The sequence below is a fragment of the Oncorhynchus mykiss genome, chromosome 1 (genome assembly GCF_057628025.1).
Source record: "Oncorhynchus mykiss isolate SJ-2025 chromosome 1, ASM5762802v1, whole genome shotgun sequence".
Lineage (NCBI taxonomy): Eukaryota > Metazoa > Chordata > Actinopteri > Salmoniformes > Salmonidae > Oncorhynchus > Oncorhynchus mykiss.
Genome location: NC_143022.1, coordinates 23,324,411 through 23,349,491, shown reverse-complemented (window position 1 = coordinate 23,349,491; position 25,081 = coordinate 23,324,411). Strand labels below are relative to the sequence as shown.

The 25,081-nt window shown below is 44.2% G+C and overlaps 1 protein-coding gene across 1 annotated transcript in view; it reads right to left on the bottom strand.

Moving 5' to 3' along the window:
• Positions 1–25,081, bottom strand: part of LOC110508655 (protein kinase C-binding protein NELL2a) — an 81,579-nt gene that overhangs the window by 33,862 nt on the left and 22,636 nt on the right. The window contains exons 8-13 of the mRNA XM_021589385.3: positions 24,752–24,880; positions 17,719–17,821; positions 12,097–12,188; positions 8,784–8,889; positions 8,260–8,388; positions 434–559 (exon numbers count right to left, since the gene is read on the bottom strand). Coding sequence (XP_021445060.1) covers positions 434–559; positions 8,260–8,388; positions 8,784–8,889; positions 12,097–12,188; positions 17,719–17,821; positions 24,752–24,880 — 685 coding nt within the window. The remainder of the gene's footprint in view (positions 1–433; positions 560–8,259; positions 8,389–8,783; positions 8,890–12,096; positions 12,189–17,718; positions 17,822–24,751; positions 24,881–25,081) is intronic.

Sequence of the window (25,081 nt, the reverse complement as noted above, 5' to 3'; positions counted from 1 at the left end):
AACGCTGACGCACACACTGAGCACAGCTAAGTTACCTTATTAAATAATATCCCTTCCAATAACTTCTGTTGAAAAGGCAAGTCTGCAGCTTTCAACGGTTTAGTCCGAAGTCATAAACATGAAACAAGTACAGTATGCTGCCCTACCAAGCAAAAAGGCAGTAACTGCTCATAGCGTGGAACTAATAAAAATGGCTTTTATTAACGTGGTTTCACAATAACTTTATGGAGTTACAGCTGACATGACCCCCATTTTCTCCAAGAAAAAATTGTGGAAGGACACTTGTCCACATTATTAAGCATGTATTTAATGTAGCAAAAATGACATCAACTCTTTTTCGACCAAATTAGCAGTTACTGCCTTTTTGCTTGGTAGGGCAGTATGGGTCTCTCCTGTTAGCAGCTATAAGAGTCTTCCAGAAGAAAAGACTCACCTGTGCAGCAGTAGTCATCGATCCTGATGTAACCCGTGTGGCAGACACACATGAAGGAGCCGGGGGTGTTGACACACATGGTGTTCTCCCTGCAGTAGTGTTTCCCCTCTGCACACTCATCGATATCTGGGGAGAGGTGTAAAGACAGGACAGCTGGTCATGCATGGCCAACCCTAGGATCCCATAACAGTGGCTCTACTAAAGACAAGGGCCCCAGATTAGCTTTAAGTCCTCATACAAAGCTAGGGAAGGAGGGAGAGCTCAAGTGTAGTTTTTCTTCATCAGTGGAGACCCTGAGGAGATGGAGGGGGACACTGGAGGCTGTGCGTCTAGGTCTTCCATGTACTCAAAGAACAACATCCTTTACTCATACTTTAGGTTAGGGATGGGCAACTTTGATGGGGGTGGGGGCCATCAAAAATCTTGAAGGGCGACAGTTGCTTGAAGGTCTGCATACCCACATGTGCGTACCTCTCCCCCACCACCACATTGCAAGCAAAACATTTTAGCAGCCCACTTTTGACAGAAGATAATTTTTTTTACATTTTAGAGTGAATTTCGTACCATGGGGCGAAGAGAAAATGTTGCTGTTTAACAGCTAATTTCCTGCAATTCTACATATTTTCCAATAGGGTGGAGAGAAATGTTTGCAGGTTTTAATATGATATCTGAGTGAGATATATTTTTGATTGAGGGCCTTCAAAAGGAGGGCCAGTTGCCCATCCCTGCTGTTGAACTGGAAAAGCCAAGTAGTCAACTTCACAGAACTGTCTATATATTTTCTTTATGCGTAATGACTCACCACAAGGCAGTAGATTCAATCTTTTATAAATGTATTCCTAACCACATTAGCTAATATATTAAATAATAATTAGGGGGTGCTTATATAGTCCTGTTTCACTGTATGTTTAAGTGGGTAACCTGTACAGGTGTGAGGTGTGAAATGGGTTTGCATCCCCCTGAGAGACCCTTGGAGAGTGGTCACAGCAACTCTTTGTGAAGTACACAAACAAAAAAAACTGTCAAAGCATTATACACAACATGCAGAATCTCAAAAAACTGTTGGGGTAAATAAAATGCTCATATTGTGATTCAACGCAGTGCAATGCAAACAGAGCTCAACCAACAACCAGCGATCTACTGTATACAGTGAATTCGAAAAGTACTCAGACCCCTTCACTTTTTCCACATTCAACAAAGTACTGAGTAAATGGTCTGAATGATTATGTAAATGTGAAATTTTGTTTTTTTGCTTTGTCATTTTAGGTTGTTGTGTGTAGAAAATTGTTACATTACAGTCTTATTCTAAAATGTATCAAATATTTTTTCCCCCCTCATCAATCTACACACAATAACCTATAATGATAAAGCAAAAACACATTTCACATTTACATAATCATTCAAAACATTTACTCAGTACTTTGTTGAAGCACCTTCGGTGAACGGAGCAAGAGTATATAGATATATGTATATAGAGTATATAGGCTATTCTGTTTGGAGAGTTTTCAGACATTTCTGTCTTTCAGACTATTCAGTAGGTGCCACTGCTTTCCATATGAATGATATGTTTTTAAATGATTCTACATATTACAATAAAAAAATAGTTCCTCAATAGGTTTCTCTCTAGGCAGCACTCCACTTACTGTGATGCTACATGTTAATTGTCTATGTATTTGTGATGGAAAATGTTATGTTGGTGCTTTTCTATAAACCAATTTCTGTGTTCATGCAAGTGACTGATTTAACGAATCCTCACACACAGAGCCTTGTTTAGAGATATCTCCGTTTTAAGGTCTCCGCTCAGAGAGAAGAAGCCTTGTGAGGTATTGGTCTGTCACATGCATGACCCAGTATTGGTCGGTCACATGAATGAAGCAAACAATGATTAATTAATTAATTAATTAATTATGAAAGGGAAAAGGGGATACCTAGTCAGTTGTGCAACTGAATGCCTTTAACTAAAATGTGTCTTCAGCATTTAACCCAACCCCTCTGAATCAGAGAGGTGCGGGGGGCTGCCTTAATCGACATCCACATCTTCGGCGCCCGGGGAACAGTGAATAAGCTAAATCATGCAAATATGACTTGTCAGTATAAAAGGGAACTAACGGGACTGCCCCGTTCGAGTTTCTGACAGACGTTCACTATAGGGAATTAACTTTGTTGGAACCTCTCAAGCATGATGACAATAAACAATGATTCATTTAAGATTGACTGTGAGTGTCTCTGTGTAAGAATTTCCACAATATATTGCTTAGGTCGAAGGAGGCAGAGGATGGTATATTAGGATGGAGAATAAATGCAACTCTATTTCCTTCATTCAGCAGAGTCTGCAGCTGTAATTGATAGAGGAAAAATAGCTGGCTCCTTTATGTTAAAATCCCAAGAGTCTCCGATTATTTTCAAGCTACATGTTATAATCACTCTACGCAAACAGGCCTCTCAGTAAAACAACTAGGAGCCATTAGTATCTCTTCAGAACAATTGCCTAAACATTGGTGGGGAGATTATATGCTTTGTTGATTGTGTTTTAATGGGCGAGAGACAATGCTCAACATCTTTTCATCTCTTTCAAAAACCAGTCAATGAGTAAAAAAAACAAACATGGAAAAGCATCTCAAACTGTTTTGGAAAGCGAAACAATTAACACAATGGAGTGAAAAGAAGCACATTAGGATGCAACAACAATTCTGTCTCAATTCTGTTTAAAAAGCAGTACAGTCATTGTCTCTTTTCAAGGCAAAAACCAGAAGTGATAAATCATAGCGAGAATGAAGTGAGAGGAATCATACCACTACAGTACCTGAGTTTAGAATAATGGACTGGTATGAATGAACTCTGCAGACACTGAGGAATGCTGTGTGTGTGTGTGTGTGTGTGTGTGTGTGTGCACATGCGTGCGTGTGTGTCATGACAAGCTACTGTATATGAATGCTAATGTATTTTACAGAATAAACTCCTTGCTATGCTATCAAGCATGTAAGAAAATGGGGGATTTGTCTGAGGGAGTGAGTGGGCTTACGCTCCTTCACGGCACTTATTAATCTTGCGGAATCTTGCCTCTTTGAATGAATCACCATCATCTATCATCCTTCTCTCTGAATTACAGGTGCTAGTAGTTGTAGCTGTCTCTAATGCTGCCTGACAAACACAGGGGAAGTGTCTCTGGTGATGAAGGATACAGTAGGAGCGCGGTTGCTGTCATATGCTGTTGCTATTTACAGACTGGCCTGGTTTTCAGCACCACAGGGTGTTTGTCAGCAGTCTTGGCGTTTGCACGCTGTGTGGGTCAGGCTCATCCCAGCAGTGATTGCGTTGGGGAGTGAGCTGTGCCCCTCAGTCAACACCAATTAGCCTCCCTCCACCTTGTGACATTAAAACACGCTGCAAAATACACCGGCCAGGTCACAATACACTGGATGGTACACAGCCCCTATCCTTCTGTACACACACAGTCCCTCTGGATGGTAATAATACACTAGATAAATCTTGTGAAGGTTTGCAATGTGCAAATGCCGATAGTTGACTAAATTACTGTGTACTTCAAAATAGAGACGCATTTCAAATTGTCCTTTTGAGGTATAAAAAGAAAACTGATACTACAGTAATTTTCAGAGACCCAGAAAATAATGATTTCCGTATGAGAAAAACCTACACGATCTGCCCCTTGTCTTTTCTCCTGTGGTAAGAATACTAATAATGAGACTAGCTTCAACCTTTAGAGCGCTTTACTGATGCCTCAATTTAGAGCCAATCACACAGTCCATCACATAGCCACAGCAGCTTGGCTCTTACTCTAACATTGATGTTTAATACACCCCAACACATGAAGCTGTGTTGGAAAATACAAATAAAAAAAATTGGTCACATGCGCCAAATTTCACTTTACCTTGAAATGCTTACTTACGAGCCCATTCCCAACAATGCAGAGTTGAAAAATATTTGCAAAATAAATAAAAAATCATAAAAGGAAAAAGCAACAATAAAATAACAATGAGGAGTATTGGTAACGAGTCAATGTGCAGGGGTACGAGGTAGTTGAGGTAATATGTACATGTAAGTAAGGGTAAAAGTGACTAGGCAATCAGGATAGATAAACAGAGTAGCAGCAACATATGTGAGGAGTGTGAAGGAGTGTGAAAGTGTGTCTATGTGCGAGTGAGTGTGGGTGTGTGGGGCGTCAATATGCATGTGTGTGTGTGTGTGTGTATGTGTTTGTGAGCATATGTAGTGTGTATGTATGTGTGTGTTGGAGGTTCAGTGTAGTATGTGTGAGTGTGTGGGGTAGAGTCTACAGTGTTCATACAGCCAGTGCAAACAAAATAAAAATAATAATAAAAGGGGTCAATGTCAATAGTCTGGGTGGCAATTTGATTAACTGTTCAGCAGTCTTATGGCTTGGGGGTAAAAGCTGTTCAGGAGCCTTCTTAATGGCTGCCTTCGCCTTCTGAGGGACTGAGACTGAATCCCAAATGGTACCCTATTCCCTATGTAGTGCACTACTTTTGAACAGGTACCATAGGGCTCTGGTCAAAAAGTAGTGCACTATATAGGGAACACGGTGCCATTTGGGACGCAACCTTAGAGATGGGTTCTGGTGCTTTTCTGTCAGAGAGAACAGCACTTTATCTCACAGAGCAGAGAGAGGCTGGGAGAGGAGTGTATCTCCCCCTTTGTCTCTGCTACCATTGCTTCTATGAAACATTTACACAGGAGTGATCTCATATGCTATTTTCAGCACATCAGTGACCTAGGACTGTTTTAAAGAGCTAACGTTAGTGTCTGTCTTATCCTCCAGACAGATATACCTAGTCCTATCTGACTCCTGCCTGATGGGTGCAGGGAACTGTATTGGGGTATTTTGTATGTACTTTATGTATTGTGTACTGTATGTACATTGTGTGCAGCAAGACTGTCTATCAGAGTCCATCTCATCTCTTCTGCGATCTGATAATGAAGCTGACAAACATTTGGAACCTGCCAATTTCAATGTCTGTGTGCATCGGTCTACTGACATATACCAACCCTCAACAGCAAAATGGCATAACTACCTTTGTCCAGACTATTATCTGAACATAACTCTCTCATACACTCACTCAAAACAACTACAGTGTAAGTTGACGGGTCCACTTATTTTAGCAGGCCACATTACTCAAAATGTAAGTGACTTCCAGAAGCACCCCCAAAAATACATTTATTTTGTGAGAGTTACAATAGTCAATTTGGTTCCTACGCAATTTCAGATGCAAATGCAGTTTTCAGATCACACCCCTATCCAATTTCATACAGAGACCTGGGTCACTCTCGAGGTGAGTGGGCCTGTCCATGCATCAATAGCTAAGTCTATGAATGTAAGAGTGATTACATTCTTCCAGCCGCATCCCTCAGCTTTTTACCGAAACAGTGGCGGGGAAAACGCTTTGTTGTCAATTTAACTGCTGATAGCCCCTTTGATGGAATGGCTGTTCTGAGTCATTCAGTGAACAACTGAATACAGTCATGAATATGGCCAATTTCCAAACATACTACAACAAGATAAAGCAAAATAAAAACACAGAAAAAAACTAATATGGCTCAATTCTAAATTGAAATATACATACCTAATTTGAACCTTCACGTTCATAACACAATAGGTGTGCAAAAACATTGAACACGTCTTCCTCACAGATTTTGCAAAGCCTTTAGCAAAACTCTTCCCTCCAACATATAGTGGGTTAAGCTGCCTGTAGTGCTGCATGTACACAGCGGAGGGAGGTCACAGTCTATTTCAGTGCGTGGAGGTGGTGCCGTGTGGCAAGAGCTTAACCTGAAGCCCAGAGACCATACACTCCATTAATTTGAGACCGGGGGCTGATGTCATCTTCAATTATGCAGATTCCCAGAGATGCAGAGAATATGACCAACTGGTCATATTCAGCATATTAAAACAGACTGACATGAGGTCAGGAATAACTGTTCTCTTTCTCACACACATGCCTTTCCCTCCTTGGTTATCTCTGTCAGCGCCAACAAACTTGTAGCCAAAGACATCCCACTGATCTTGGTGAAGGTGACAGAACAGAGAAGTTGGAGGGAATTTTTCAGCTTGCTAAAAGTAGGGCATGTATGCACACAGGCACGGAGTGAAGCAGTGAGGAAGAAAGCGATATGGAGCCAAGATTTAATGGCTTATTTGCACTAGTCATCAACGTCATGTTTCGATTTAGCTCCCGGAATCCCACATGTATTAATATGAGTTGGGGTAAACACTGTAGATGTTATAGCATGACATCACTGCAGATGAAGCAGTCATCTCGTCTTTGATCATCCCAGGAAGATTCCGTATAGTAAGAAGCATACATGTACTGTATGTGGGATGAGGGAGGAGAGGGAGGAGAGGAGGGGCGAAGACATCTATATTCACAGTGTATGTTATATAGCATTTACGAGCTTGTATTTTTGCAGGCAACCCATGTGAAATAATGCCCTTGATGTATTAACACGTTTTCCAATCTTCAAAAGTGGAGGGCCAAATCACCTCGCCTTGTGCACAGGGGCATTGTCATGCTGAAACACGAAAGGTAATTCCCAAAACTGTTGCCAAATGTTGGAAGTACAGAATTGTGTAGAACTTCCCTTCACTAGAACTAAGGCGCCTAGCCCGGACCATGAATAACCAGACCATTATTCCTCATCCACCAAACATTACAGTTTGCACTATGCATTGGGGCAGGTAGCATTCTCCAGGCATCTGCCAAACCCAGATTTGTCCGTTGTACTGCCAGATGGTGAAGCGTGATTCATCACTCCAGAGAACACGTTTCCACTGCTCTAGAATCCAATGGTGGTGAGCTTTACATCACTCCAGCCGACGCTTGGCATTATGATCTTAGGCTTGTGTGCGGCTGCTCAGCCATGGAAACCCATTTCATGGAGCTTCCAACTAACAGTTCTTGAGCTGACGTTGCTTCAAGAGGCAGTTTGGAACTCGGTAGTGAGTGTTGCAACAGAGGACATACAATTTATATGCGCTACAGCACTCGGTGGTCCCATTCTGTGAGCTGGTGTGGCCTATCACTTCGCGGCTGAGCAGTTGTTGTTCCTAAACGTTTCCACTTCACAATAACAGCACTTACAGCTGATCGGGGCAGCTCTAAAAGGGCAGATATTTGACGAACTGACTTGTTGGAAAGGTGGCATCCTTTGAAGGTGCCACGTTGAAAGTCACTGAGGTCTTCAGTACAGGCTATTCTACTGTCAATGTTTGTCTATGGAGATTGCATGGCTGTGTGCTCGATTTTATACACCTGTTAGCAACGGTTGTGGCTGAAATAGCCGAATACACTCATTTGAAGGGGTGTCCATATACTTTTGTATATATAGAGTAACACTACTCACATGATAGCACTACTTATGAGCATCTCTGCTCATAAAATATCACTGATGCATTCTTGACAGTTATACAATAAACAAAGCTAGGGAGCGTTCTGTATTTTCATACCAATAGACAGTAGAGACTGACCACAAGCAGACAAAGGGACAAGAGTGGTGTGAGAATGTCAGTGAAAGTAAGTCCTTGGATCAGACACTGTACGTATGTCTCATACCTCCACACAAATCCCAGCAGACAGTCTGTTTAACAGTATGTCATCTCTCAAAGTGTTGAAAGATGTAGTTATGTTGCAAAATAAGAATTATGCTATTACAAGTACCTCACAGTTCAACCAAAGTGCACAAAATGAAAAGCAAACTGGATCTACAAAATAAATTAACCTGTAGGAAAACAGTAGATCAATGGAAGGTTTGTTATCAATTCTATTATTATTTTATTAGAATCCTTTATGTACCTTCACAGTATGCGTTGTCATCTCGGAGAGGGCGGAAGCCGTCCTTGCAGCTGCAGCAGGCCCCAGCCTCCAGGTTGATACAGTCAGAGTGCTCCACACAGCCGTGACCCTCCGCACAGAAGTCGTGACCTAGGGCACAGAGGTTACTATAGATAGAGGACTCATGGATGTAAGCCGTTTTAGCATGGACATTGCTTTAAAATGGTGGAAGCTATCAATGGCAATCAACTGGGTGGGGATTCCTATGACTTGGGAGCAATCAGCCAATGAAGAAGAAGAAAATGGACTACTTTAAAATGGAGATAGCCTCAATGGCGCTGCCCATGCTGTAAAAGATGCTATAACGATACAGATGCAAAGATTAATCCTCTATCCATCTCTATGGAGGTTACACACAGGTCACTCCTCTCAGACTGGGTCTAACAGTCCAGGTGGGTTTCTTGCAATGATTCCAGTCATGATTTGCAGATTATTTTAAGGTTTACATCTGTAGAATATAGGTAGGTGAATGTATTTTCCAATACCTCTGCAGACTTTGCAGCACCTGTTGGTGAGGGTGACCTGCTCGGACTCTGGACAGTTAAGTTCAGGACAGGGGCTAGTCATGACGACCCGATGCATGGTCCTCTCCTAGTAACAGGGAACCAATGAGAAACAATATGAGACACAACCCAATGGAGGGTTAGATTAGCTCAGCTGCTAGTTTCCCACAGATTTAATAAGGCTTGAATTTAATTAGAGGCAATTATCCATCCATTGTGTGCCTCCTTCCTCACTGTGCACATCTTCCCAACTAAAGTGACATAATGGGTCAATAGCAGTAAGGTCTACATATTTCAGGTTAGTGTTTAGCGATGTAGTAAACTCTGCACGTCGATTCTCTTACCTATAGATGGATTGGCTGACAACGTCACAAAAATTATGCACTCGCATCAATGAGGTAGAAGGCCGTGTGACGTTATGATTCTGAATGGTCAGATAGCTAGAAACAATGACAAGAAGCTGCCATGTGGAGAATTGTAGGTGTATCGTTTCAGCTCGTTGTATCTTGTTATTGATGTCATGTTTTGACTCATGTCATGTCTATGCTAATAAGGCAAAAATTCCCTAGCTAGCTAACCAACAACTGTAACTATGCATTTGAGCAACAACAAGTGCTCATTGTGCAAAAGTATTTATGTTTTTAATCAACATTTGGAGAGGAAATATAGCTTATAAGCCAAACCTTTCTGTTTTACTCCATAGTTGTGCACGAGTCGGTTTTGATGCTAAACAACCAACCTGTCTTTTAAGATTCATGATGAGTATGAGCATGATATCCAATTGAACAGAGCTCATTGGATAGGATATGAAACCAGTGTATTTGTCCCCAATTGTATGATTAGACAGTAACGTTATAAGGGGACTCCCTCTCCCACCATCTCTTCAACAGCTCCGCTCCTCTCCACTCTGATGCCAAAATAGAGATAAATCTAATAGTTGTCTCTCTACGTTAGTCACTCTCTCCCCAGAAACCTCCTTCAACCAGCAGCAGTCAGACATGAGATCGGAGACACAAGACATGCCAGGCAACTGTCACCAGTAGTCAGATGGCCACCTGTCTGAGACTGGAGGACCAGGATGACTATTGCCATCACCCAGTCCTTTCATCTGCAGCTTCTGTCTGTAGCTTGTGTCTATGTCTGGGTCTGTCTGAGTCTGTATCTTTATCTATTGTATGTCTACATCTGTGTCTGTAACTGTGTCTTTATCTATGTCTCTCTCGGAGTCTGTCTGTAGCTGTATCTTTATCCATGTCTGTATCTGTGCTGTCAGGGCCGTCAGTGGGCCAGGTGAGTGACCTCACCATATACTCTTAGGTTCCAAAAGGGTTCTTCGTGGAGGGATAGGGTTCTACCAATAATTGTTTTGATCAGAAAAAACTTTCTGGAAGACCAGGGTTCTTTTTTTAAGGCAAAAGGTTCTACCTAGAACCTTTAACATCATAATAAACTTTTTGGGAAAAAATGGTTCTTTGAAAGGCAAGAAGGTTTCTACATTGAACCATATATAATATTTCCCAGCATGCTCTATTGCAGGGAGATTTTCAGAACTGGTTATTTTACTGTAATATCTGTTTGTGCATGTACGTACATTGATTGGTTGATACATTTTATGCTACACAATGATTAATAACATACGGTTTTCTTAACTAATCCAATCTGTTGGATTTATTACACCCGTTACTGAGATGGCTGTTCCAGTTTAGATGATTGTAGGTCGTCTCAGTAATTAAATCTTTCCTACCCTGGCAGTCACCCTGAATGCAGGTCAAGGGTGATTAACAATTCCACTTCTTGGATATCCTAACTCTGGCTCGATTTCAATAGAATTACACGTCACATTTGCCAGACAGCATAATGTGACTTGCAGGCCTGATGTGGCCTGTCAACCAGGAGATTCCTAACACTGCTGTGTTAGGGTATAACTGTAACGATCTTCTTCATCTGATGAGGAGTATGAAAGATCGGACCAAAACGCAGCGTGGTAAGTGTCCATTTTAATGAAATATAACTGAACACTGAATACAAAATAACCAAAGTGAAACTTATTTTGTATTCAGTGTTCAAATCTAAACAGTTCTGTATGGTGAAACACAGACACAGAAAACAACTACCCACAACACATAGTGGGAAAACAGGCTGCCTAAGTATGGTTCTCAATCAGAGACAAAGATTGACAGCTGCCTCTGATTGGGAACCATACCAGGCCAAACACAGAAATCTAACACACAGAACAAAACATAGAATGCCCACCCCAACTCACGCCCTGACCAAACTAAAATAGAGACATAAAAAAGGAACTAAGGTCAGGACGTGACAATAACTAGGCCTTAAAAAAGGCCTCATGAGATATGTAATGTATTATCTTACATTTTACATGTTAAAGGCTAATAACGTTGGTGGAACCGTTCTAGGAAGAACCCACCAAAGATAAAAGGGTTCTCGGTAGAACCCTTCATAGATGGTATTAGGAAGAACCTTTAGATGATAAACTGGTTCTTGGTAAAAACCCTTCAGAGTGTTCTAGGCAAAACCCTTCATAGAGGGTTCTAGGTAGAACTATATACAGGTGGTTCTTTGAAAAACCCTATATAGAGGGATCTAGATAGACCCCTATGCAAAGGGTTCTACACAGAACCAAAAAGGGTTCCCCTATGGGGACAACCCAAAGAACCCTGCATGGTTGTACAATACTTAGCACCTTTTTTCTAAGAGTGTACATCCATCAGTCTCAAATCAAATCTTAATTGTCACATGCTTCGTAAACAACAGGTGTAGACTAACAGTGAAATGTTTACTTACGTGCACTTCCCAACAATGCAGAATATATGTATTTTTTTATAAAATCTATTGGGCCATGCATGAATCCACAGGAGATATATTTGATGAGGATGGATCAAAACCCTGGAGTGATTGACATGCTGTGACAGTTTGGTACCCTTATGGAAACTCAATTACTCAGTTCTGCCCATTTACTTTCCCCTTAGAGAGCAATAGATAAACATGGAGAGTTGACAACCAACGGATCAATACATTTAGCTGATGTTGACGGCCCACCACAGTCTCTCATTCAGGCCTGATTTAGCCCCTGGCCGAGGAGCGCAGCTCCAGTCAGGAATCAGTATTTAATGAGGCCGTCATACACATCAAGATGAAAATTAAAACACTGAAGTACACTTTTAGCGCTTGTTTGCTTGAATTATTGTATTTTTTCAGAAGAGTTGAAGGAGTTTTAAGCAAGCAGTACTGCAGAAAAAAAGTTGTATGTTTTTATTAGGGCTGTCGTGTTACTTACCCTGCACTCAGACAGCTGGCATCTGCCAGAGTTATAATGCACCGCTTTCTGATCTCCCTCCACCAACTCTTCTTCTCCGAAATGGCATACAGCTAAAAATAGACACACGCCATGCACACACACACACTTTTCAGTATGGCAGTCTGTGACAACCTGTGGTGGTGTGGAGACACACTGGGATCAGGCATGGCAATCTTTATTATCAGAAAATAGAATTGGAGCATTGGACTTCAATGTCACTCTTACTTGGGCAGAACATCATATTAAATGTGTCAGTTTGATGTGAAGGTTTGAGTGGATAGGCTACCTGGTTATCAGAATTATTGGAGGAAAGCACTATATAGGACTAGCACTAAGCCACTTCACACTTCAATCAAACTGTGAATTCCTACATCTGCACAAGAACTACAGTAGTAAAACTGAATAAACTCATACATCACATCCAGTATTTTAGAATGGTGATTACAAGTAAAATCAATGATGAACTTTTGACAACGCAATTAAACATTGTGTTTGACAAGTCATCAGAACGAGAACCTAGCCCCTTGCCTCCCGCTCCGTGGAGGAGGATACTGTACAATATGTCAACAGATAAGGTTTTAATTTGGAGAGGGAGCTGTGTCTTTGTGTCTAACACCAAAGCGAGCTCAATAAACCCTATGTTTGTCTACCTAAGTGAGATAAGCGCTGTACACAGAGACACGGTAGAGACACACTAGCAGGAGGATTAATACCAGTGTGTTGATGTCAGATTAGGATGTTTACAGGCCTTATGACCCACTCCCCCAACGCAGTGCAGTTGGGTATGAAGTGGGTATGGAGTGAGAGTGTTTACATCAACACAGCCTGATTAGCTAGCTAAGATAATCAAGGTTTTGTAGAGTGTGAGTTTGAAGTGAATTCAATTTACATGTGATAGTATGTATGTACTGTTTAACCCACCCAGGCTTCATATACACTACCATTCAAAAGTTTGTGGTCACTTAGAAATGTCCTTGTTTTTTAAAGAAAAACTATTTTTTTGTCCATTAAAATAACATCAAATTGATCAAAAATACAGTGTAAACATTGTTAATGTTGTGAATGACTATTATAGCTGGAAACGGCTGATTTCTATTATGGAATATCTACATAGGCGTACAGAGGCCAATTATCAGCAACCATCACTCCTGTGTTCCAATGGCACGTTGTGTTAGCTAATCCAATTTTATCATTTTAAAAAGGCTAATTGATCATTAGAAAATTATGCAATTATGTTAGCACAGCTGAAAACTGTTGTTCTGATTAAAGAAGCAAAAAAACTGGCCTTCTTTAGACTAGTTATGTATCTGGAGCATCAGCATTTGTGGGTTCGATTACAGGCTCAAATGGCCAGAAACAAAGAACTTTCATCAGAAACTCGTCAGTCTATTCTTGTTCTGAGAAATGAAAGAAACAGATGCCTCAAGTTCTCAACTGGCAGCTTCCTTAAATAGTACCCGCAAAACACCAGTCTCAACGTCCGTGAAGAGTGAAGTGAACAGTGAAGGGGCGACTCCGGGATGCTGGCCTTCTAGTCAGAGTTCTTCTGTCCAGTGTCTGTTCTTTTGCCCATCTCAATCTTTTCTTTTGATTGGCCAGTCTGAGATATGGCTTTTTCTTTGTAACTCTTGCCTAGAAGGTGTGGAGTCGCCTCTTCACTGTTGATGTTGAGACTGGTATTTTGTGGGTACTAACCCACTTTTGACTGGTACTGTATATAAGGTATAGGTAGCCACAAAAGAGACAAAAACAAGAGCCATGTCTTATTGAGAGCAAACAAAGTTGAGAGAACCTTTGAATATGTGACATACAGCATGTACAGATATAGGATCCTAATTTGAGCCAGTTTGCTACAGCAGGAAAATAATCCCGCAGTAGAAGGAAATGTGAATTATTATGTGGATTATAATTAATGAAAATTTTTGTAGGGGTTGATACATTTTGTCAGAGAAAATCAAGTGGAAATTACAAACTTCAGAAGCAGTGTTACGTTCATCTGAATGAATGGACCAAGGTGCAACGTGGTAGACACCAAAAAACAACAAAATATAAACAAATGTCAAATTCTGCTGGGCTAACAGCAACTGTGCAAAAACAAGATCCCACAACAGAAAGTGGGAAAAAGGGCTGCCAAAGTATGATTCCCAATCAGAGACAAGGATAGACAGCTGCCTCTGATTGGGAACCATACTCGGCCAAAAACAAAGAAAGACAACATAGAATGCCCACCCCAAATCACACCCTGACCTAACCAAATAGAGAAATAAAACGGCTCTCTAAGGTCAGGGCGTGACAGTACCCCCCCCCCCCCAAAGGTGCGGACTCCCGGCCACAAACCTGAACCTATAGGGGAGGGTCCGGGTGGGCATCTACCCTCTGTGGCGGCTCCGGTTCGGGACGTAGCCCCCGCTCCCTACGCTGATCCCTCCGCTTCTGTGGAACCGGACCAGGGACCGTCGCCAGAGGCTCCGGACCGGGGACCGTCGCCGGAGGCTCCTTGCCCTGGATTTTCACTGCAGGCTCTGGGCCATGGATCATCACTGGAGGCTTCGTGCCATGGATTATCACTGGAGGCTTCGTGCCATGGATCATCACTTCAGGCTCCGGGCCATGGATCATCACTTCAGGCTTCGTGCCATGGATTATCACTGGAGGCTCCGGGCCATGGATTATCACTGGAGGCTTCGTGCCATGGATCATCACTAGAGGCTTCGAACATGGAGCCGGAACAGGTCTCACAGGACTGAGGAGACGTACTGGAGGCCTGGTGTGTGGAGCTGCCACAGGGCTTACCAGGTTGGGGAGACATACTGGAGGCCTGGTACGTGGAACCGGAACAGGTCTCACCGGACTGAGGAGACGTATTGGAAGCCTGGCTGGGGAGACTGTTACGTTCCCCAATTTCTGTTGTAGTTTGTGTATTTGAGTGTGTTTCAGGAGATGGCTTCCTGAAATCCCCCAGCAGCTGATTGGTCGATTCCACGATTAATTCAAATCAAATTTATTTGTCACATACACATGGTTAGCAGATGTTAATACGAGTGTAGCGAAATGCTTGTGCTTCTAGTTCCGACAATGCAGTAATAACCAACGAGTCATCTAACAATTCCAAAACTACTACCTTATACACACACACAAGTGTAAAGGGATAAAGAATAAAGAATATGTACATAAAGATATATGAATGAGTGATGGTACAGAGCGGCATAGGCAAGATGCAGTAGATGGTATCGAGTACAGTATATACATATGAGATGAGTAATGTAGGGTATGTAAACAAAGTGGCATAGTTTAAAGTGGCTAGTGATACATGTATTACATAAAGATGCAGTAGATGATAGAGTACAGTATATACGTATACATATGAGATGAATAATGTAGGGTATGTAAACATTATATTAAGTAGCATTGTTTAAAGTGGCTAGTGATATATTTGACATAAATTCCCATCAATTCCCATTATTAAAGTGGCTGGAGTTGAATTGGAGGGCTGACCCCGCCCCCTCATCAGGACGCAGCTGTCTCCAATTTCCAATGCCTTCTGAAGCTATAAAAGCCAGTGTTCTATTGTTCAGGAGAGAGATTGATTGTGATACAGATCTTAGCATATTGGTCGTTGTTATGTACTATGTGAGTTGTTGTTGGTAGCAGCTTTGGTATGTTCTGTGTTTGTTGCTTTGTCAGAGCTTCTTTAATGGCCTGAGTTAGTTTTTTCTCAGTTTTGTAGTGAAGTGGATTGTTTGTTATTCTGTTTAATTTGTTCCCAGGGGGAAGGGGAAGGCACCTAGGGAGTGCTTAGGCAAGAGGCCCGCAGGCATACATATACCCGTAGTATATTCACTGTCTAGGCACACTAGGTAAGACCTGGGCGGACCACCCCCTGTATTTTGGTTAGCGCATCAGGTGGTTCTAAGTTAGATAGGTAGTGGGTAGGCAGGTTAGGTAGGAGAGGGGGCTTTGAGATTTACTTTCTTTGCTTTGGTTCCGGTCAGCCTCTTTTCCCCATATTACCGTGTGAAGGAATAAATTCCTAGTAACGGTAAATTCTCTGCATTTTGTCATCCTTACTCACACCTACAGTCCATACCTCTTTCACTTCACGGAGAGTTGAGTTGTAGCAGGGTGTTGCGTTCCCTCTTTACAGAGGCGTGCGTAACAGAGACATACTGGAGGCCTGGTACGTGGAACAGGTCTCACCGGACTGGGGAGATGCACTGGAAGCCTGGTGTGTGGAACAGGCACCGGATACACTGGGCTGTGGAGGCGCACTGGAGGTCTCGAGCGTAGAGCTAGCACAACCCATCCTGGCTGGATGCCCACTTCAGTCCGGCAAATGAGGGGCGCTGGCACAGAGCGCACAGGCCTGTGAATGCTCACTGGAGACACCGTGCGCATCACCGCATAACACGGTGCCTGACCAGTCACACGCTCCCCACGGTAAGCATGGGGAGTTGGCTCAGGTTTAAACCCTGACATCACCAATCTCCTCTTGTGCCCCCCCCCCCAAAAACAAATATTTGGGGCTGCCTCTCGTGCTTGCTTTGTTGGTATAACTCCTCGTAATGTCGCCGTTCCGCTTTCGCTGCCTCCATCTCCTCCTTCGGACGGCGATACTCCCCGGCCCTTGTCCAGGGTCCTGCTCCCTCCAGGATTTCCTCCCAGGTCCAGTCCTCCTGACCACGCTGCTCGGTCCGTTGGTGGTGGGATCTTCTGTTACGTTCGTCTGAATGAATGGACCAAGGTGCAGCGTGGTAGGCGTACATTTTTCTTTTATTAAAAATGACACCAAAAAAACACCAAATATAAACTAATGTGAAGTTCTGCATGGCTAACAGCAACTGTGCAAAAACAAGATCCCACAACAGAAAGTGGGAAAAAGGGCTGCCTACGTATGACTCCCAATTAGAGACAAAGATAGACAGCTGCCTCTGATTGGGAACTCGGCCAAAAACAAAGAAATAGACAACATAGAATGCCACCCCAAATCACACCCTGACTGAACCAAATAGAGAAATAAAACGGCTCTCTAAGGTCAGGGCGTGACAAGCAGTTTTAAACCTCAAATACACAACAAGTTTTAGCGTATATAGCAAATGGCTATTGATCAAATACAAAACACACAGACATGTATCTTAATGTTTCATAGTCCACTCAGCCAGACACAAGGATACTCCAACAGCTTCCAACTTCAATTTCATTATTTTACATATTTTCTTAGAAAGAAAAGTCAATGAAAGTCCTTGGACGAGTTCCCGGCTCATAGCATCATCCGTCTATTGTAAACAGGAACTAGTTCATCGCACATCCTGCGACCCCTGAATTCTATTTCCCATTTGTGTCAATGTGGCCACCCCTGTTGAGAAGCTGGCTGTTGAATAATTGATTGGTCCATGTATATGCAAAAGTATGGAGCATCTCAAGAGGTGTGTTGGGGAGCAGCTTAGCAACGCAGGTCAGTTGCCAGGCAGCCGTTGTGGAGGCGTGCTATGTGTGTCTCTGGTGTTTCTGTGTTGAGTGTGTGTGAAGAGGAGTGTTTATATGTGTATGTGTGTGCATACGTGTGTCCATCTGTGCGTGTTTATGTTAAAACACTTCACTCACGTTGGCACTCCATGCAGCAGGCACCCTTCACGTAGGCAGGCGTGGTGTCCGCTGGGCACTGAGGGGGAGGGCAGGAGATAGTCTCACACTGCACCGTGCCGTTCTGTAGGAGAGAGAAAAGACTGGAAGTCACAGGCAACCCCAAAATAATTGCTTGCGGGTGGTCCCGGAGTTCAACATTTTGATAATAAAACATTTTAAAGGCTGACAATGGTTGATTTTCAGTTTGAATATACGTTTTTTCAAGATGGTTGATGAGAAAAGTATCGTCCAACCCATCTCACTGCACCCTTGATGAGAAAAGTATCGTCCAACCCATCTCACTGCACCCATATTTTCATGTCTTGAAATATGCAGACAGACGGATTAAAAGTTAATTTTCATTGTAATACTTCTGACAGCCACATTTCTAACTCGTCGTTTAACTTTCGGACTTCATAACATTCTCCGAAGGCATGGATTATTATAACCTAACAAAAAATGAATTTGGCAATCTAATTGTATTTATGCAGGCCTAAGACCTATGGGTTTAACCTTCTGAATGAATGATTATATTGAAGGTAGAAGCTACCTCTTAATGAGTTCAGTATGACAGACAGTATTACAGACAGTATGTTATTATTCTTATTTTCCTGCATTAATTAATTTGTCTGCATTTCTGTTCAACATCTGACTAATAAGAAACCTTTTCATAAATTAAGAACAGATATTTATTTTTTTTTCATAATGCAATACGGCACATTGACAACTCAAATTGCTTTAAAGAATCTTCTAATATTAGAAAACAAATAATAATACTAAAACAAAAAACAGTCCATTCGTCACTGGATTTCTTCAAATTGCTGTGCAGGAAAAACATGTCATCCACCGTGCCTGGTGGCAGGCTCTCAGCTGGCTTCGCTCTGAAACCACACATCAAATCAAATTGTACTTGTCACATGCGCTGAATGCAACAGGTGTAGACCTTGCCGTCACGTTCTGACCTTAGTTATTTTGTTATGTCTTTGTTTTAGTTTGGTCAGGGCGTGAGTTGGGTGGGTTGTCTATGTTTGTTTTTCTATGTTGTGTTTTGTGTTTGGCCTGGTATGGTTCTCAGAGGCAGGTGTCGTTAGTTGTCTCTGATTGAGAATCATACTTAGGTAGCCTTTTCCCACCTGTGTTTCGTGGGTGATTGTTTCCTGTTTTGTTGTTTGTGTCACCATTCAGGACTGTTTCGGTTTTCGTTTCCATTCACTTTGTTATTTTTGTATTGAGTCCTGTTCAGTTATTATTAAAGTATCATAGACACTTAGTGTAACGGATGTGAAACGGCTAGCTCAGTTAGCGTGGGCGCTAAATAGCGTTTCAATCAGTGACGTCACTTGCTCTGAGACCTTGAAGTAGTGGTTCCCCTTGCTCTGCAAGAGCCGCGGCTTTTGTGGAGCGATGGGTAACGACGCTTCGTAGGCGTCAGTTGTTGATGTGTGCAGAAGGTCCCTGGTTCGCGCCCGGGTATGGGCGAGGGGACGGTTTAAAATTATACTGTTACATTGATGCTGTTGACCCGGATTACTGGTTGCTGCGGAAAAAAAGGAGGAAGGTCAAAAGGGGGGTGAGTGTAACGGATGTGAAACGGCTAGCTTAGTTAGCGTGGGCGCTAAATAGCGTTTCAATCAGTGACGTCACTTGCTCTGAGACCTTGAAGTAGTGGTTCCCCTTGCTCTGCAAGGGCCGCGGCTTTTGTGGAGCGATGGGTAACGATGTTTCGAGGGTGACTGTTGATGTGTGCAGAAGGTCCCTGGTTCGCGCCCGGGTATGGGCGAGGGGACGGTCTAAAATTATACTGTTACATTACCACGCTGCGTATTGGTCCGATCCTTGCTGCTCCTCCTCAGACGAAGAGGAGGAAAGCCGTTACAGAATCACCCACCAAAAAAGGACCAAGCAGCGTGGTATCGGGCAGCAGCAGAAATCTCTGGACTCATGGACATGGGAGGAGATTCTGGACGGAGAAGGACCCTGGGCACAGGCTGGGGAATATCACCGCCCCAAGGCAGAGCTGGAGGCAGCGAAAGCTGAACGGCGGTGGTATGAGGCGGCAGCACGGCAGCGCGGCTGGGACGAGAGGCAGCCCCGAAAATGTATTGGTGGGGCACACGGGGAGTGTGGCTAAGTCAGGTAGGAGACCTGAGCCAACTCCCCGTGCTTACCATGGAGAGAGGTGGACCGGGCAGGGACCGTGTTAGGCCGTGAGGCGCACGGTGTCCCCGGTGCGCAGGCATAGCCCGGTGCGTTACATCGCAGCGCCTCGTATCGGCCGGGCTAGAGTGGGCATCGAGCCAGGTGCCATGAAGCCGGCTCAGCGCATCTGGTCTCCAGTGCGTCTCCTTGGGCCGGGGTACATGGCACCAGCCCTAAGCACGGTGTCCCCGGTTCGCCAGCACAGCCCAGTGCGGTCTGTTCCACCTAGTCGTACTGGCCTGGCGACGGGGAGTATCCAGCCAGGTAGGGTTGTGCAGGCTCGGTGCTCGAGACCTCCAGTGCGCCTCTACGGTCCGGTCTATCTGGTGCCTCCTCCACGCACCAGGCCTCCGGTGGCAGCCCCACGCACCAGGCTGTCTCTCCGTTTCATTCCTCGAGCTGCCAGAGCCGCCCGTCAGTCAGTCAGGAGCTGCCAGAGCCGCCCGTCAGTCAGGAGCTGCCAGAGCCGCCCGTCAGTCAGGAGCTGCCAGAGCCGCCCGTCAGTCAGGAGCTGCCAGAGCCGCCCGTCAGTCAGGAGCTGCCAGAGCCGCCCGTCAGTCAGGAGCTGCCAGAGCCGCCCGTCAGTCAGGAGCTGCCAGAGCCGCCCGTCTGTCAGGAGCTGCCAGAGCCGCCCGTCTGTCAGGAGCTGCCAGAGCCGCCCGTCTGTCAGGAGCTGCCAGAGCCGCCCGTCTGTCAGGAGCTGCCAGAGCCGCCCGTCTGTCAGGAGCTGCCAGAGCCGCCCGTCTGTCAGGAGCTGCCAGAGCCGCCCGTCTGTCAGGAGCTGCCAGAGTCTCCCACCTGTCTGGTTCAGCTGGAATCTCCTTTCCATTCGGGGCCCGTTGCTAGGGTCCCCAGTCCGAGGTCGGCGGCGAGGGTTGTCGCTCGAAAGGCGCCACGGAGGCAGGTTAAGAAGCGGGTAAAGACTATGATGGAGTGGGGTCCATGTCCCGTGCCAGAGCCGCCATCGCGGACAGACACCCACCCAGACCCTCCCCTATAGGTTCAGGTTTTGCGGCCGGAGTCCGCACCTTTGGCGGGGGGAGTACTGTCACGTTCTGACCTTAGTTCTTTTGTTATGTCTTTGTTTTAGTATGGTCAGGGCGAGAGTTGAGTGGGTTGTCTATGTTCGTTTTTCTATGTTGTGTTTGGCCTGGTATGGTTCTCAATCAGAGGCAGGTGTCGTTAGTTGACTCTGAGAATCATACTTAGGTAGCCTTTTCCCACCTGTGTTTCGTGGGTGATTGTTTCCTGTTTTGTTGTTTGTGTCACCATTCAGGACTGTTTCGGTTTTCGTTTCCATTCACTTTATTTTTTTATTGAGTCGTGTTCAGTTATTATTAAAGTATCATGGACACTTACCATGCTGCGTATTGGTCTGATCCTTGCTACTCCTCCTCAGACGAAGAGGAGGAAAGCCGTTACACTCACAGTGAAATGCTTACTTACAAGCCCTTAACCAATAATGCAGCTAAGAAAAATACCTTAAAAAATATAAAAGTAACATAATTAAAGAGCAGCAGTAAAATAATAATAGCGAGCCTATATACAGGGGGTAGCGGTACAGAGTCAATGTGCGGTGGCATTGGTTAGTCAAGGTAATTAAGGTAATATGTACATGTAGGTAGAGTTATTAAAGTGACTATCAATAGATAATAGCAGAGGGGGGCAATGGAAATAGTCTGGGTAGCCATTTGATTACATGTTCAAGCGTCTTATGGCTTGGGGGTAGAAGCTGTTTAGAAGCCTCTTGGACCAAGACATGGCGCTCCGGTATCGCTTGCTGTGCGGTAGCAGAGAGAACAGTCACCACTTGGTATAGAGGTCCTGGATGGCAGGAAGCTTGGCCCCAGTGATGTACTGGGCCGTACACACTACCTTCTGTAGTGCCTTGTGGTTGGAGGCTGAGCAGTTGCCATACCAGGCAGTGATGCAACCTGCCAGGATGCTCTCAACTGTGCAGCTGTAGAACCTTTTGAGGATCTGAGGACCCATGCCAAATCTTTTCAGTCTCCTGAGGGGGAATAGGTTTTGTTGTGCCCTCTTCACGACTGTTTTGGTGTGCTTGGATCACGTTAGTTTGTTGGCGATGTGGACACCAAGGAACATGAAGCTCTCAATCTGCTCCACTACAGTCACGTCGATGAGAATGTGGGCATGATCGGTCCTCTTTTTCCTGTAGTACACAATCATCTCCTTAGTCTTGATCACGTTGAGGGAGAGGTTGCTGTCCTTGCACCACGCTGTCAGGCCTCTGACCTCCACTCTATAGGCTGTCTCGTTGTTGTCGGTGGTCAGGACTACCACTGTTGTGTCATCGGCAAACTTATGGAGTCGTGCCTGGCCGTGCAGCCATGAGTGAACAGGGACTACAGGAGGGGACTGAGCACTAAGGGGCCCCTGTGTTGTGGATCAGCGTGGCAGATGTGTTGTTACCTACCCTTACCACCTGGTGGGGGCCCGTCATAAAGTCCAGGATTCAGGTGCAGATGGAGGTGTTTAGTCCCAGGGACCTTAGCTTATTGATGAGCTTTGCGGGCCCTATACTGTTGGACGCTGAGCTGTAGTCAATAAATAAGATTCTCACATAAGTGTTCCTTTCGTCCAGGTGGGAAAGGGCAGTGTGGAGTGCAATAGAGATTGCATCATCTGTGGATCTGTTAGGACGGTATGCAAATTGGAGTGGGTCGAGGGCTTCTGGGATAATGGTGTTTATGTGAGCCATGACCAGCCTTTCAAAGCACTTCATGGCTACAAACGTGAGTGCTACCGGTTAGTAGTATTTTAGGCAGGTTACCTTGGTGTTCTTGGGCACAGGGACTATGGTGGTCTACTTGAAACATGTTGGCATTACAGACTCAGACAGGGAGAGATTGGAAATGTCAGTGAAGACACTTTCCAGTTGGTCAGTGCATGCTCGGAGTACACATCCTGGTAATCCACTTGAATGTTGACCTGTTTAAAAGTTCTTACTCACATCGGCTGCGGAGAGCATGATAACACTGCCACCGCAGTGAGGCGGACCGGGTCTGGCTCTCGACCCGAAACCTGCCCCTCCACCTGTCATGCCGGAAGTTGGGCCCGCGGTTTGTGGGGCCATTCAAAGTCCTGAGGAGACTGAACGAGGTTTGCTACAGGTTACAGCTTCCCCCCATTACCGTATTAACCCCTCCTTCCATGTGTCTCTCGTTATTGTGGGCTCGGTATTTACGACATGTTATTGGAATATTTGAGTAAGGTTACTTGTGTTACTCATCTCTGCTGTCCTGCGCCTGATTCCTCTGCACCAGCTACACCCAGACCATTACAGTATGCTGTGTGATGACACGCACAAATGAATGATTGATTGATATACTTTATATTGAAGTAGGCCTTTATGCCAATAAGTAAGTTACGCTAAAACAGCTACAGTAAACAGGACACTTAGGTCTTCAGCTCCATGTCATTTCAATAACTTAACTTCTCAAAGATGCTCTCTGGTGGTCAAACTAAAATGAACTAGCATTAATGGAGACAATGGCTGAGAGTAAAATACTATGACATCATGCACTCCAACGTGCCATACCATTATGCAGCACCCTGCAAGCTGTGCTGCAGTATGATGCAACTTTTAAAGGAAGAACCACTGTATGTGACTGATCCACCATAATTGATAACATCTTAATGCTGTGACCTTTGAGTTTCAAAGGTTGCGGCTAATTGCCACACATAAGGTAACGAACACGTCTATCTAATGGCGTAATTGCAGTCTGCATCAGAGAAGTGACACGTCGATGAGCACCGATGATTCATTAGACAAACGGGGCGGAACGAATCACAGACGATAATTATCATCTGTCGAGAGTAATTAGGTGCAATATAGTGAGAGATGTGATTTACTCACATTATACCAATGTAATGTACTGAGAAATATGTGATCTCCTCAGTTTATCTCAGCTGCAGGTGCTAAGCCACAGATCCACCCCATTGGCTCATTTCAGGAGTCCAGTGGCATAGAAAGTAATGCATGACCTATAGCTGGGAGAGAGACAGAGGTGAAATCTCTTTTGTTGTGGTAAATAACCCCAGCACTCTCATAAGTATTTACGCTCCTTTGACATACTTGTTGAGAGGAAAGTAGACCCTTGAGAGGGTCTGTCCAGCATAGCTGAGTCCTGGTGCTCTGTTTAATCCTAGCTACTGTGTATGTTTTCTATTATTCCTCAGTGTTTCTATCCTGTTTTCTTTAAATATCTAGGGCAACTCTCCTCTCAAACCAATGACGTAATGAGAACATAAGCCATCAACAATGGAGTACTATATACAACTATATACAATTATATACAATGAGTGTACAAAACATTAAGAACACCTTCCTAATATTGAGTGTACCCCCGCCCCTTTTGCCCTCTGAACAGCCTCAATTTATTGGGGCAGGGACTTTACAATGTGGCAAAAGCGTTCCACAGGGATACTAATCCATGTTGACTAATGCTTCCCACAGATGTGTCAACTTGGCTGGATGTCTTTTGGTTGGTGAACCATTCTTGATACACACGGAAAACTTTTGACTTGCCCATTTACCCTCTGAATGGCACACATTCACAATCCATGTCTCTATTGTCTAAAGGCTTTAAAATCCTTCTTTAACCGGTCTGCTTCCCTTCATCTACACTGATTGAAGTGGATTTAACAAGTGACATCAATAATCCAAGCTTTCACCTAGACTCCCCTGGTCAGTCTATTTCATGGAAAGAGCAGGTGTTCATAATATTTTGTACAGTCAGTGTACACGTACTGTACACACACACAGTACACACACACTGATATAGCCCACCGTGCATGTGCAGTTCCTGCAGCCATCTGTCAATGATTCGTCCTCTCTGTAGACGACCCCCTTGACGCTGCAGGTCCTCTCACAGTAGCATCCATCCAGACTATTCATCATCTCCTCTGCTCTGGACAGCTGGCCAAGCCAGGCCCAGATACAAAGGGAGGGACGGGGATGGAGGGAGGGAGAGGGTCTCAGATCGGTGCATATAATCCATCTATATCAGTGGTCACCAACCTGTTGATCTCCAAGGCATTCGTAGTCGATCACCAAACATTTCTGTAAAAACCCAACGATAAAGCCTTGCGTTCCTATGTTTTTTATTTGTTTCGTGCT